Here is a 15,170-nt window from a genome sequence, read left to right as displayed (position 1 = left end):
TTTTTTTTTAGATTAGATTACTTACAGTGTGGAAACAGGCCCTTCGGCCCAACAAGTCCACACCGACCCGCCGAAGCGCAACCCACCCATACCCCTACATTTACCCCTTTAACCTAACACTACTGGCAATTTAGCATGGCCAATTCACCTGACCCGCACATTTTTGGATTGTGGGAGGAAACCGGAGCACCCGGAGGAAACCCACGCAGACACGGGGAGAACGTGCAAACTCCACACAGTCAGTCGCCTGAGTCGGGAATTGAACCCGGGTCTCAGGCGCTGTGAGGCAGCAGTGCTAACCACTGTGCCTCCGTGCCGCCCAAGTACCAATTCAATTCTTCTGCCATTTCTTTGTTCCCTGTAATATATTCCCCTGTTTCTGTCTTCAAGGGCCCAATTTTAGACTTAACCCTTTTTTGCCTTTCACATACCTAAGAAAGCTTTTACTATCCTCCTTTATATTTTTGGCCAGTTTACCTTCGTACATCATTTTTTTCTCTGCATATTTCCTTCTTAGTAATCCTCTGTTGTTCTTTAAAAGCTTCCTAGTCCTCCTTTTTCCCACTTATCTTTGCTATGTTATACTTTCACTGCAATTCTTTGTCCCCCTCATCTGAATGACTTCCTGCAACACATTGCCACAGTTAGTTAGCTTATCCAACCTGCATTTCCCACTCTCAACCAAACAAGCTGGAAGCACCCTGAACCTAAAGGAAATTACTGAAGGAGAAATGGAAAAGAAGAGGCTTGGTGATCTTGCAGGGAAAGAGGTCCAAAGTAATTAGGGCAGGATTGGACTGATCTAGGTAATGAGAGTTGAACTCAGGAGTAAATTATGCCCAGGTCTAGGTTGTCATAGGTGGAATGCATCATTCTGGTCCTTTCAGTCACGCTGATATTTGGACCTTCTCAAAATCTCCAATGCCTTCAACTTGTATTCCAACTCCATTACAGAAGTGGGTGTGGCACACTGGGGTGAATCTTTTTAAAATTCATTCATGGGATGTGGGCTTCACTGACTTGGTGAGCATTTATTGCCCATCCCTAACTGCCCTTGAAAATATGGTGGTGAGCTATCTTCTTGGACTTCTGCAGTCCATTTGTAGAAGATAGACCCTCAGTGCTGATAAAAAGTGTTTCAGGAATTTGACCCAGTGACAGTGAAGAAATGGTGATACAATTCCAAGCCAAGACAATGAGTTTTTTGGAAGGGAACTTGCAGGTTGCAGTGTTCCCTTGTATTTACTGTCCTTGTAATAGAGACATATCGCATGGAAACAGACCCTTTGGTCCAACCAGTCCATGCCGACTGTAATCCCAAACTAAACTCATCCCATCTGCCTGCACTTGGCCCAAATAACATCGAAAGACGCAAATGTAATGATGGGTCAGATTTGAAGCTAGCCTAAGACCTGAAGCTTCAAAATATAAAAAGTTATAAATTTGAATAAAGCATTTCTGGAGATTCTATTGAATGAATAGGGCAGGAGTGTAAGCAAAATCGACGTTTCGGGCAAAAGCCCTTTTGCCCGAAACATCGATTTTGCTGCTCCTCGGATGCTGCCCGAACTGCTGTGCTCTTCCAGCACCACCAATCCAAAATCTGGTTTCCAGCATCTGCAGTCATTGTTTTTACCTTACCAGAGTGTAAGCAAGGCAAGAACAAACCAGAATGAGGTCAATATCAAATGAATGAAGGGAAGTCAAGCAAGAAGGATGAAGAAACTGTACTTGGCAAAGTTTATAGGAATAGAGTCATAGAGATGTACAGTACAGAAACAGACCTTTTGGTCCAACTTGTCCATGCCGAACAGATATTCCAACCTAATCCAGTCCCACCTGCCAGCACCTGGCCAATATCCCTCCAAATCCTTCCTATTCATATATCCATCCAGATGCCTTTTAAATGTTGCAATTGTACCAGCCTCCACCACTTCGTCTGGCAGCTCATTCCATATACATACCATCCTCCGCGTGAAAACGTTGCCCCTTTGGTCCCTTTTAAATCTTTCCCCTCTCACCCTAAATCTATGCCCTCTAGTTCTGGATTCCCCCACCCCAGGAAAAACCTTGTCTATTTATCCTATCCATGCCCCTTATGATTTTATAAACCGCTATAAGGTCACCCCTCAGCCTCCAACGCTCTTCCCTGTTTCCTAATAAAATTCACCATAAATACGTTATTGGCCCTTGTTGGGCAAACTGCAACAATCCCATTAAAGGAGATTACTTTGGCTCTATTCTGTTTAGTGTAAGTCGGTGAGCTTGTACTGTAAGTGCCATGTATTGTCAAAACTCATCAAAATGGTTTGTAGTTATAAAATATAAAACGGAAAGAAAAATTGGGAAAAAAACAGTGAACAAAAAAAGTTCAAAAATGACTTTAACCAAAAAAACAGGCAAATATATATGAATAGAAGCTCTGCCTTCAGCTCAGGAGAATTAATGGAATTTATTTTCATGGGGGGGGCGGGGAGTGGGGTAGAAAACTTCATTAATCGAAGGAAAACTGCCAGCAATGGGACTCAAACCAGCAATCATCCTGATTAACAGCAAAATTGTGTCACCAATTTGACCATGTACCAACTTGGTGTGTTGCTCAGGCATTTTAAATCTACGGTCATTTGGATATTAAAGCCCTTGACTGTACTATTTCACTTGGATATTCTGGTCCCTGGATTCATTCATTTTCCTTCATTTTCTCCCTGCCAATTTTTTTTTTTGCATCTTGTTTCTCCGTAAATCTATTTACCTCGTGTTCATTCCTCCTCAAATTAGGCATTAAACCATAGCTTATCCTTTTAGATTATTGTTGTTTTGGGTTTGACATTTGCTGTCTAAGGAGTACGGGTGAATTTTCCAGTAGATGGTACCATTGTAGCTACTTGGTGGTGGAGAGTTTGTGGGTGTGAGGCCAATCAAGTGGGCTATTTTGTCCTGCGTGAAGTCAATCTTTTTGAATGTTATTGATCGTGCACAAGTGGGAAGTATTCCATCACATTCCTGACTTGTGCCTAATGTGGTGGATAGGCTTTGGGGAGAAGAGAGGGTTTTGCTGGATTCCTAGCCTCTGACCTGCACTTGTTGCCGTAGTATTTATATGGTTGGTCCAGCGCTGTTTCTGGTGAATGGTAACCCACAGAATATTGACAGTGGGGGGATTCAACGATGGAATTGTCCTTGAATGTCAATGGATGATGATTAGATTTTCTCTTAATGGAAATGGTCATTGCCTGGCACTTCTCTAGTATGAATGTTACTTGCCACTTGTCAGCACAAGCCTAGATAATTGCAAGTTTTGCTGCATGGGAACATAAACCGCTTCAATAGCTGAGGTGTGTGATTGATGCTGTACATTTTGCAATCATCAAAAAACATTTTTTTTTAGATTAGATTCCCTACAATGCGGAATCAGGCTCTTCGGCCCAACCAGTCCAAACCGACCCTCCGAAGAGCCACCCACTCATTCCCACTTCCCTCTGACTTATGCACCTAGTACTATGGGCAATTTAGCAAGGCCGATTCACCTAACCTGCACATCTTTGACTGTGGGAGGAAACCAGAACACCCAGAGGAAACCCATGCAGACACGGGGAGAATGTGCAAACTCCACACAGACAGTCGCCTGAGGCTGGAATCAAACTTGGGACCCTGATGCTGTGAGGCAACAGTGCTAACCACTGAGCCGCCAATTCTGACTTTATGGAGGGAAGATCATTGAGGAAGCAACTGAAGATGGTTGTGCCTAAGTCATTACCCTGAGGAACTCCTCCAGAGATGTTCTGGAGTTTGGAAAGGAAGAATTGGTGCAGGTGCTTGCATTGTGGAGAAATTGAAATTTCTGAACAGAAGCCAGAGCTTAGCAGTGGCTAGAAGTTGATTTTGCAAATATATACTTGGGGGCAGCAAAGAGGAGGAAGCATGGCTGCAATTAGCTGAATAGTGTCGACACCTAGTCCCACTAATAGCCAGGGGGACAGTCTGAAAAATTTGAAGGAAAGCCCTGTAGAAAGGATTTGGCTGAAAAATCTGGAAAAGCTAGCAAGAAACCTCAAGTCAGGGGAAGGTCTCAAGTAGTACAAATTGTTTGAGGGGTTTTATAATGTAAGTGCAGGGTTTCTTTGGCAAAGGCTTCACGCTGTCCTATGTGTTCCTTTTTGACCAAGGAACAAAGCCCAAAAGTTTATGTCTGAGCCCTAAACTAAGATTTTCTTGTTTTCAGCTTGATGTGGAAGTCATCAAATCAGTTGATCCTTTCCCTTCACCACTGGAGGAGAGTTTAACCTGGGATATCTACTCATCCTACGTTTTGCTGCAACCACCAGAGGAATTTGTAGAGGAGGTACTGTCACATTTTTTCAGCATAAGTTAATCAAGGTCTTGCTCACAGATACATGTTGCTATAAAACCATCCACTCTCTCTCTCTGGCAATTTTTTGTAGGTTGTAGTGGAAGCTGAGGAGAGCAGGGAAGTAGCCCAGACCACATCTGTGGATCCTCTGGCAGGTTACACCATAAATGATGTCAAATCAATACTGGGTGAAGTAACAGCAGATGTGCTCAGGAATTTACAGGTTTGCAATTTGTCTTTTTTTAAAACAATGAAAATTCAAAAAGAGCTTGTATTTGTAATTGTACTGCCCACCTGGAGACAGTTTTAATCCCTTGTAGTAAGGATACATTACATGGTGGGCATAAAGCATTAGTTGGTGATAGTCATAGACAGCAGCACACAGGGGGCTAACACCTTCAACACTTTATCTGGGCTGACACCAATTCTTACAGTTCATCTGAGAATGTAACTTTTAAAAAAAGTTTTGCGATTTACATATGAAAGAAGTGAAACTAACATGGTCATTCTAAAAGATGAGAGATTTAACAATCAAGATCTCTATAATTTCGATCTCTATAATTTCATCACACTGTAAACTTTTGCTATAAATTCTGTGTCTTACAACTGTGTACTCCACAACCACCTGATGAAGGAGCAGCACTCCGAAAGCTAGTGCCTCCAATTAAACCTGTCGGACTATAACCTGGTGTTATGTGATTTTTAACTTCATAAAGCATTAGAACCTTTCGGTCCTCTGGGAATCTGTGCACCTCCAATTCAGAAGAGGCAAGACAAGGTGAGAGCAAAAGATAGAGTGGTGGCAGTGTTAATAAAGATTTTGTTACCAGCTATGAGTTAAGGATCTCACCATGGCAAACAGTGAAATTAAATTTTCTAAATCTGATGGTTTGTGGGCTGATGCACCAGTGACATTGGAAGTAAAATGTTGTCATTACTGAAATCATTCAGAGAACATTCCCACTCATGCCCAATTTGGTCGAGATGCATCACTGGTCTCATTTGTCATGAGTGACTTCTAATACTCTCAGGGCAATGAAGGGTGGGCTGCATTTACTGTCAATAATTGTTGTTCACAGCCCAAGAACAAAATCAAAAAATAAAGGAGTTTTTGCACAGCTTCAAGAGACAGCAATGAGATGAATAACTGAAGTTTTGGATGTGTTAAGGAGCTGAAGGACCTTGCTGGTCTTCTTCCTATAGTGTACAAAGATTGTGCATTAGGGTTATACGCTATATATACTTCCACAAAAGTGGCCCAGTAATGCTAAGGTTCCTTGGATGAGGAATGAAATTAAAATCTAATTTAAAAAGAGGCATATGATAAATCTAGGGCTATTGATGTGACAGAAAATCAGTATTTTAAAAAAAAAATTTGTTCACCAGATGTGGGTGTCACTGGCTAGGCCAGCATTTAATGCCCATGCCTAATTAGCCTGAAGAAGATTATGTTGAGCTGTTGTCTTTAACCACTGCAATCCTTCAGGTGTAAGTATGCCTACAGTGCTTTTAGCATCAATGAAAGACAAAAAGGGAAATCTTCAGAGGGTGACACTGATGGAGGTACTGAATGAGAATTAACAACTTAAATGTGAATGTAGAGGTGTAATTAGAAAGTTTGCAGATGTCACGAAAATTGGTGGTATTGTTGATAGTGAGGAGAACTATATTAGGCTACAGTCTAATTTTGTTCAGCAGGTAAATTGGACAGAGCAATGACAGATGGAATTTAATCCAGATTAGTGAGACATGATGCATTTTGGGAGGCCTAATAAGGGAAGGATATATACAATGAATGATCGGTCCATAGGGAGTCTTGTTAAAACCTTACAAAACATTGAGTAGGCCACAGATGGAATAATGTAATTCTGGTCACTACACTATAAAGGACTTGATTGTAGTGGAAGGGATGAAAGGATGTTGCCTGTGATGAGAAGTCTCCATGATGAGGAGGCACTGAATAGGCTGGATTTGTTTTCCTTGGAGCACAGGAGGCTGAGGGAACGATCTGGTTGAGGTATACAGAATTATGAGTGGCATACACAGTAGATCATAGGAATCTCTTCCACATGGCAGGCTTGTCTAAGACCAGAGGACATAGGTTTAGAGGGGATCGGCGAAATAACTTTTTCATGCAGAGGGTGGCAAAAATATTGAATGTGCTACCAGAGAAACTGTTGGAGGCAAATACTCTCACAACATTTAAGAAGCATCCGGATGAGTACTTAAAACGCCAGTAAATAGTAAGCTATGGGCCAAGTGCATGTGAATGGGATTAGTGTCGTTTGATGTTTGTTGGTCAACATAGACATGGTGGGCTGAAGGGCCTGTTTGCATGATGCGTGATTCTGTGACTTTATATATCCAAGAATGTTAAAGAAAATCATGCAGGAAATAGCAGAGTGACTCTGATCTAACCGCAACTTTTAAAACATTCCTGGATATGGAAGTTATGTTAGAAATCTGGCGGATTGCCAATTCCCCTAATGTGGCATGATATGAGTGCTGTCCAAGAAAGGTACAGTTTTGCTAAAGACAGCCAACATTAATATGTAAAAAGTGTGTCATGCCTGACAAATTTATAAAGTACTTTGAGGAAAAAATGGTGTGTATTGATATAGGAAATACTCTGCTTGTTGTGCATAAGATTTTCAAAATTTGTTTATAATAAGCTAGGTAAAAGAGTCGTTAATAAAGTTAAACACATGAATTAAAGGAAGTGAGTAAAGGCACAAGAAGTTGTTTAAAAGTTAAAAATCCAAGTAATGTGTACTGAATATTTATGAGAGAGTACTGTTCCACAGAGATCAGTGTTACTAGCATTGGTTTTCTCAGTGTGTGTAATCTGGTTTTGATTATGGGATGTGCAGTATAACTCTGCCCTGTACAATTTTGTGGATAAAAAATTGACCAGAGATTTGTACAGAACACAGCAACATCTATACCTGAACTGTTGATATGTGCTCCTACAGTACAGAGTTGTCAACCAACAGTATTAATTGTAAAATCCACCCTTTTACGATAACTAACTTATATTTGAACCTGGTAGTAATTCAATATTTCCAGGTTTCAAGCCTTAAATTTCAATGAAATTTAACACCTGGAACTGTTTATGTGGTATGAAATGACATAAAGCTTCAATATAATAGGATTGTCTGTTTATATGAAAGTTTAAAAGAGTTCAGAACTTTCCAGCTGTCCCAGTTGTTAATTTGTGATTCATGCAATCTCGCAAATGAGGAATAAACTCAGTAATTTTGTACAGTTTCCTGATATTAAAATAATTTAGGTGGTTGTTGAGAACGATAGACCCAGCAAGCTTTTCATCTCAAAATGTTGATAAACAACAGCTATTCTCTAATTATCCTCAGGACTGTAACAACAACTTTCCCATAACAAATAGCTACACAATACACTTAAAGGGCCAGGTCACAGCTGTGCTCCCCACATTAGGGTTTGGATTACAAGTGAGCAGTGCAACAGAAGGTATAGAGTATGGTGACAATTTTTTTGTTTGAAGTATCAAACGTGCCTCAGCCCAACTTGTTCTTGAAACAATTGTTTTATGTTTATTGCATGTGTTGCCAAAAAGATTCATACAATAGCTATAAATCCTTTTCAGATTAGTTGTTTGGACATTACATAAAATCAATACAATATCACATTTTGCAGTTGAGGATTTATGCCCTGAGGTGCCTCATTCTAAATGCAAAACTGGAACATTTACCAAATATGACAAAAAAGATATACATTTCAAATCAAGTATACACACCCCAAGGGCTCCTATAAGTTAATAGCCCTCTATAAATCATGGCAATAAAAACTTAGTGATCTTTTCCCACTCTTTGACAGCAGCTGCTCCAAGGTTTAGTGTGTTCCTCAGCATACAGTCAAAAGAAATATGCCAGTTTGCAAAAATTCATTCAAAAACCGTTCTTTACACTACAAAAACAATAGTTTTGGTAGACCAAAGAATTTTTTTCACTGAGTTCATGGTCTTTCAGGAGCAGATGATGTTCGCCTCAATATGTGTCGCAGGAAACAGACTATAGAGCCCAGGCTTTGTGTTACAGAGCTGTTCAAGACACAGCTCAAGAAAATATTCACTGCATCTCTATCCAGACCTTATTTACAAAGAGATAAAGTGAGTGCTGCAGATGCTGGAGATCAGAGCTGAAAATGTGTTGCTGGAAAAGCGCAGCACGTCAGGCAGCATCCAAGGAACAGGAGAATCGATGTTTCGGGCATAAGCCCTTCTTCAGGAAAACATAGTCAAGAAGGAGATGTGTGGCATTCTCTTCACCACAGCCACCTTGAGGGCAGCACATGGTGTCGTCAAAAGTATTGATGTTCATGAACAACCTCATGGAGACTGTCCTCACCACCAGGAGACAGTGAGATCTGCAGATGCTGGAGATCAGAGTTGAGAGTGTGTTCCTGGAAAAGCACAGCAGGTCAGGCAGCATCCGAGGAGCAGGAAAATCAACGTTTCGGGCCGGAGCCCTTCACCACCAGCCAAGTTATGGCTTGGTGCTCATTAGAAAGTTCTGCTGATCACTTTGGTGGCTTTGACAGTATGCTCAGGGAACCCAACCGTTGCCACCCCCACCAGACCTGATTTCTCCCACCCGCCCTGACCTACCCTTACTTTGCATTACTTACTTGTCACCTTACTTACTTTCTTTGCATTATACTTGCTTCCCACCTGGAAGCTTACTTTCTGGGCAATCTACCCCCTACCCATCCAGCATCCTATTTCTGCCAGTGTACCCCTGCACTCTACGCACTCCCCAAGTTGACACCTTTCCCAACTGGTATCCTACTTTCCTGACACCTTATCCCTCCTTACCCATCTGATGCTCCACCCTTCCAACATCCTAACATTACACTTAAATAATGTACTTAGGGTTTAACAACACCTGTCAAAAATTGACTGTCAGGATCTTTAAATGTCAGAAAATGGCAGCTGATTGCTGTAAAAGGGGGCTTGGGTTTGTCGTTCTCTGACAGTTCTTTAGTTTTGCAAAACTATCAGAATGGATTAATGGCTCTTCATTTCTGAGGAACCCCCTGAGTGGAATCTAATTTCAGACATGAGGAGTTCCCCTTTTTCATAAAAGAGAAGGACTGAAGTAGCGATCTGCACAAGATTACCACTCCTAGGGAGATCAGGACGAATCATTTCAGCAGGCTGAAACATGATATATCCTGAAGGTAAGATTGAACTTATCACTATATTCTCCCCATGACTGCATGGGTTTCCTTTGGGTGCTTCAGTTTCCTCCCGCTGTCCAAAGATGTGCAGGTTAGGTGAATTGGCCATGCTAGACTGTCCATCATGTTCAGGGATGTGTAGGCTAGGTGCATTAGTGAGGGGAAATGTAGAGTAATAGGGTAGGGGAATGGGTCTGGATGGGATACTCTTCGAAGGGTCTGTGTGGACTTGTTGGGCCTGTTTGCACACTGTAGGGATTTTATGATTTAGCATCCAAACGCAGATGTATGCACATATTTATAGCCATGTGCAGACATTCACACATACACAGTTAGTCCCCAAAATTCCTTATCAGTTATTCAAGGGGTCTTTTTCATTTGGCCTTTGCAAGTTGCTTGTTTATTCTTTTATTATATTGTTGGTAAACTTTGGTTCAAACCCAATTTTAAGTGCACTGTTGTGGTTATTCTCCATTGTGCCTGTTTCAGTGGACAATTAAAACAAGAATTGGATATTCTCTCATTGTGCCAATCAACACTCATCCAACGTCACCAAAGAACAGATTAACTGGTTGTTGAGATGTCTGTTATTTGCAAGACCTTACTGTTTGCAATGTAACTGATATTTTTGACAATTATTTGAGAGTTCTCACTTCTCACTAAATTCTTCCATTACTTTTGTATACTCTTCTTCAATTACAACTGTATCTTTTAGCAGGAGTTTTAACCTTTACAGGATAGACAATTTGTGTGTGTAACTTCTTTTTCTTTGATTGTCGGCACCTGATGCCATCAATATATCTAACAACCTGAGAAATATCTACCTGAGAGAGACCAGGAGATTTGAGGATCCTGAATAACTAACTTGCTGAAGGCTCTATTTTAGTTGTTCAAGAAGCCAGCTCATCTTCTCAAGGGCCACTAGGAATGGACAATAAATGTTGCCCTAGCCAGCGATGCCCACGTTGCACAAGTGAATATTAAAAAAACTCTAATCCGCTCCAACGTTTGTGTAAGCAACATGTCTCCCCACCGCTTCTCGGAAATTTGTCTTGAGGTGGAAAGGCAGATTATGAGAGCTACAAACAGTTCATAGAGAGATATTGATCAGTTAAGTAAGTAGACAAAAACCTGGCATATGGAGTATAATGTGGGAAAATGTGAAGTTGTTCATTTTGGAAGAGAGAACAAGTATAATTTAAATGGACAAAAACTGCAGAAAATTGCAACACAAAGTGACTTGAGGTTACTTGTGCATGAAGTACAGAAAGCTAGTACACAGGTGCAGCAGGTAATCAGAAAGGCTAATGGAAAATTGGCCCTTATTTCAAGAGGGTTGGAGTATAAGAGTAGAGAAGTCTTACTGTAACTGTACAAAATTAAAAATCACACAACACCAGGTTATAATCTAACAGGTTTATTTGGAAGCACTCTCTTTCAGAGGGCCACTCCTGTTGGACTATAACCTGGTGTTGTGTGATTTTTAACTTTATCCACCCCAGTCCGACACTGGCACCTCCAAGTCATATAACTGTACAAGATGCAGTGACACCACATCTGAAGCCCTGTGAACAGGAAAGGTGTTATTTCACTGGAGGTAGTTCAGTGGAGATTGACTGAGATAATCCCTAGTTTTGAGGGATTGTTTTATAAGCAAAGGCTGAACAGGTTGGGATGTTACTCCCTGGAATTTACAAGAATGAGATTTGATCTTATTGAAACATATAAAATTCTTAGGTGGCTCGACAGGGTAAATGCTGAGAGGATGTTTCCCCTCGTGGGAGAGTCTTGGGTGTAGTCTCAGATTAAAGGTGTGCTGATTTAAGACTAAGATGAGGAGGAGTTTCTCTGCTCAAGGTTTCTTGCCACACGGAGCTGTGGGAATAGAGCCCCTATGTATTTTAAGGTTTGAAATAGATAGATGGATTTTTGACCAACAGGGGAATCAATGATTACAGGAAAACACAGGAAATTGGATATGAGGAATGTTGGATTAGCCACGATCCTATTTAATGGTGGAGCAGGCTGTGGGGCCAAATAGTTAATTTCCTTCCATGAAGGACATTGGTGAACCTTGTGCACATTTTTCTTAATTTAAACTTTTTGTTTGAAATCACCCTGTTCAGAGATGTTGTTACACACCTCTGCAGCAGGTGGGACTTGAACCCGAGCATTCAGGCCGTAAGGTAGGGGCACTACCACTGCACCACAAAATGGCCCTCTACTATGAGGCCATTGACTGGTTTGAGCTTGTTGCTATTGCTGATTATACATTGTTTTGCTTGAATCAAATCACATTTTGTAGTGTGCAACATAAATGGAGTCGTACAACATGGAAACAGCACCTAGTCCACGTTGACCACAGTCCCATTTTCCTGCTTTTGGCTCATATCCATCTAAATGTTTACTGTTCATATACTGATCCAAATATCTTTTAAATGTTGTAACTGTACCTGCATCTGCCACTTCCTCAATTCGCACAAAGATTTGGTGCAACAAGCTACCAGAGAAACCTTGTACACTTATTTCAAACTACTAATGAAATGTCTAGATTAGAGTCGTGCTGGAAAAGCACAGCAGGTCAGGCAGCATCCAAGGAGCAGGAATGTACTAATGAAATGTCCCTTCCCTTAAAGTAAATGGCATTTAATTCGAAGTGGCTACATGCCTTTAAACTTTCTGTGCAGCATCCACCCCAATCTTTCGTGGCAGCCTTAATCCAAGTCTTAAGTACCACAGTCAATGTATTTTAATGGGATTGATGAGCAAGCTGCAACATCTAACAAGGGCAACCTATCATTCTACCAATGTGTGTCTTAACTTCCTACAATGGAACTTTTCTGCATTACTGAATTAGGCATTAGTAGACAGACCACGTTTTCTAATCATATTTTTACTTAAATGTGCCTTCAAAGCACAGCTGCAAAACCTAGCCAGTTATAAAACTGTTCTCCTTGGAAAGCTTTTAGCCTCTTTCACTCTGGAGCACTACTCAAAGAAGTAGAACATTACACCCTTTTTAATTTTTGTGTTTTCGAACAACTCTTTGGATTGGTGCCTAGATTGTAGTGGATTCTTACAAAATTGACTACTTACTGCAACTCAACCAAAGGTTTTTTTTCTATAAATAAACTTTACATCAACCGTAATATAATATTAACACTTTCTTTGCCAAAATCTCTCATTTAAGCCTATTGTCTTTTGTTTAAATGTCTTCAAGGCTTTGCCTTCCATATCTCTGTAACATTGTCTGGTGATATAATCACCCCTCCCTCAATCGCTCCATTTCTGTCTTCAGCATCTTGTGCGTCTTGGCTCTTTATTTGCTGCACAATTAAGGTCCAACTACCGAAGCACCATACTTTGAAATTTCTTCTCCAGTATCTTCAATATTTATTTTATATAAATGCAAGCAATTGTTCTAAAGATGTCTGTATAAAATGTTACTGTGCTAAAGACTTTATCATCAAAGTGTTCTACTCAAGGCACATATGTGCATCCACAATAATTACTTCCAAGTTTTAAAACTTGCTTTCTGTGAACTTTAGTATTGTTTAGCAATATGGTCTCTGAAAAGGAACAAAAAAGAAACATGTTATGAGTTTTACTTGAAAATTTGGCAGTGGGTAACATATTTTCAATACATGCTGTACAGCCAAAATAAATTGAAATGGGTTTTATTGGCGGCTGTGCAAAGCAACAAATTGAATAAGCCGTCAGTTCTGAGTCTTACCGTCATTACTAAATGCAGTTGCATTATCTGGCAAAGTATTTTGCAATCTGCTTAACCCATCCAATCTCCATTGGCATTTTGTGAAGTGGTTTCATTATTCATTCATTGTGAAGTAGCAAAACTTTCTCCTTGTTAGATGAGGCTTTATTTGTCTTCTTTGAGTTTGGCTTGAATTCCAGAATCTCAGAATTGTAGTGTCCAGAAGAGGACCTTTCGGTCCACTGAGCCTTCACTGGTTCTATTACCTAGTGCTGATCGCCTACCTTTTCTCCCTATAATTATCCCTCTCAAATAATTATCAATGCCTCTTGAATGCCTCAATTGAACCGGCCTCCACCACATTTCCAGTGCATCCCATACCTTAATTATGAACTGTGCAAAAAGTGACCCTTGCTTCACTTGCACATCACTTCATTTGCACTCTCTTCGATGTATTAATATCTTTCCTAAAGATGGCGCAGGTGAGATTTTTATATCATGACTGATCTAAATGTTAACTTCATTTGCCTTTGTTTCCTATCCCTTGACGGCTAACAAAAGAAAATCTAATAGTATTAGTGTTAAAAGCTCCAATTATATTTTGGAAGACAGAGTTCCAGATTCAGTCATTCTACCAATATGTGTCTTAACTTCCTGTAGAAGTGATTCCTGATTTTACTGACTTAGCTCTAATTCTGTAACTATGACTCCAAGTACATGATACCTGAGCAGAGGAAGTAGTTTCTCTGTATCTATCCCATCAAATCCTTTTTTTTAAAATGCCTTAATTAGATCGTCCCTCCATCTTCTAAACACAATATCCCTTTTCGTACTTCCTATTCCATTGGATCTCTTCCACAGAACAAATCATCAAGTATACAGAAACAAAGGCAACACGGCAAATTGTAAAAAGGTATAGGAGCATCCCACTCCTTGATGTCACTGGGAAGGTCTTCACTCTGTTCATGCTTAAAAGATTCTACCTATTGGCAGACATTGTCAGAAATTACAATGTAATTTCTGTGCTGGCAGATGAACAGTGATCTCCATCTCAGTTGAGAAGTGTTGAGAATTGGGATATACCTCGTTACCCTACTTTGGCTGGACAGATGGTTTGCAATGCAGAATAATGACAACAGTATGGGTTTGATTCCCAGCCTATTTGAGACTACTATGGAGGACTCTCGCCTGAGACATAGAACATAGAAGAATACAGCGCAGTACAGGCCCTTCGGCCCTCGATGTTGCGCCGATCCAAGCCCACCTAACCTACACTAGCCCACTATCCTCCATATGCCTATCCAATGCCCGCTTAAATGCCCATAATGAGGGAGAGTCCACCACTGCTACTGACAGGGCATTCCATGAACTCACGACTCACTGAGTAAAGAACTTACCCCTAACATCTGTCCTATACCTAACCCCCCCCCCCCCCCTTAATTTAAAGCTATGCCCCCTTGTAATAGCTGACTCCATACATGGAAAAAGATTCTCACTGTCGACCCTATCTAAACCCCTAATCATCTTGTACACAAAAATTGGTGAGCACTTGCTGGGATTTCATGTCCTCTGGTTACAGATTCTCCCAAACGTGAAATAAAAAGCAGGGACAAAGGTAATTATTGCAGATGACATGAAAATTGGTGGAGTTTGGGTGAGTGTGCAAGAATATCTAGGTTGCAGGAGGTTACAGATTAGTTGGAAAGATGTGCAGAGAAATGACGAATTGAGTTTAACCTGGACATGTGTCAGATTATGGAGTTTAGGATGGCAAATTCAAGAAAAAATAGGATACTGAGGGACATTTATGTACAGAATTATCTTGGTGCAAGTCAGTAATTCCCTGAAAATGGCAACAGAAGTGTTCCAGATGGGAAAGAAAGCAAATGGAAC

General features: G+C 40.6%; 1 protein-coding gene across 1 annotated transcript in view; it reads left to right on the top strand.

Moving 5' to 3' along the window:
* The window catches only part of cabcoco1 (ciliary associated calcium binding coiled-coil 1), a 125,276-nt gene that overhangs the window by 104,019 nt on the left and 6,087 nt on the right, over window positions 1-15,170 (top strand). Inside the window, exons 7-8 of the mRNA XM_043712316.1 lie at window positions 4,223-4,342; window positions 4,443-4,574. Coding sequence (XP_043568251.1) covers window positions 4,223-4,342; window positions 4,443-4,574 — 252 coding nt within the window. The remainder of the gene's footprint in view (window positions 1-4,222; window positions 4,343-4,442; window positions 4,575-15,170) is intronic.

This window comes from Chiloscyllium plagiosum, chromosome 22 (genome assembly GCF_004010195.1).
Source record: "Chiloscyllium plagiosum isolate BGI_BamShark_2017 chromosome 22, ASM401019v2, whole genome shotgun sequence".
NCBI classification, from domain to species: Eukaryota; Metazoa; Chordata; class Chondrichthyes; order Orectolobiformes; family Hemiscylliidae; genus Chiloscyllium; species Chiloscyllium plagiosum.
This window is presented reverse-complemented; position numbering and strand designations above follow the sequence as displayed.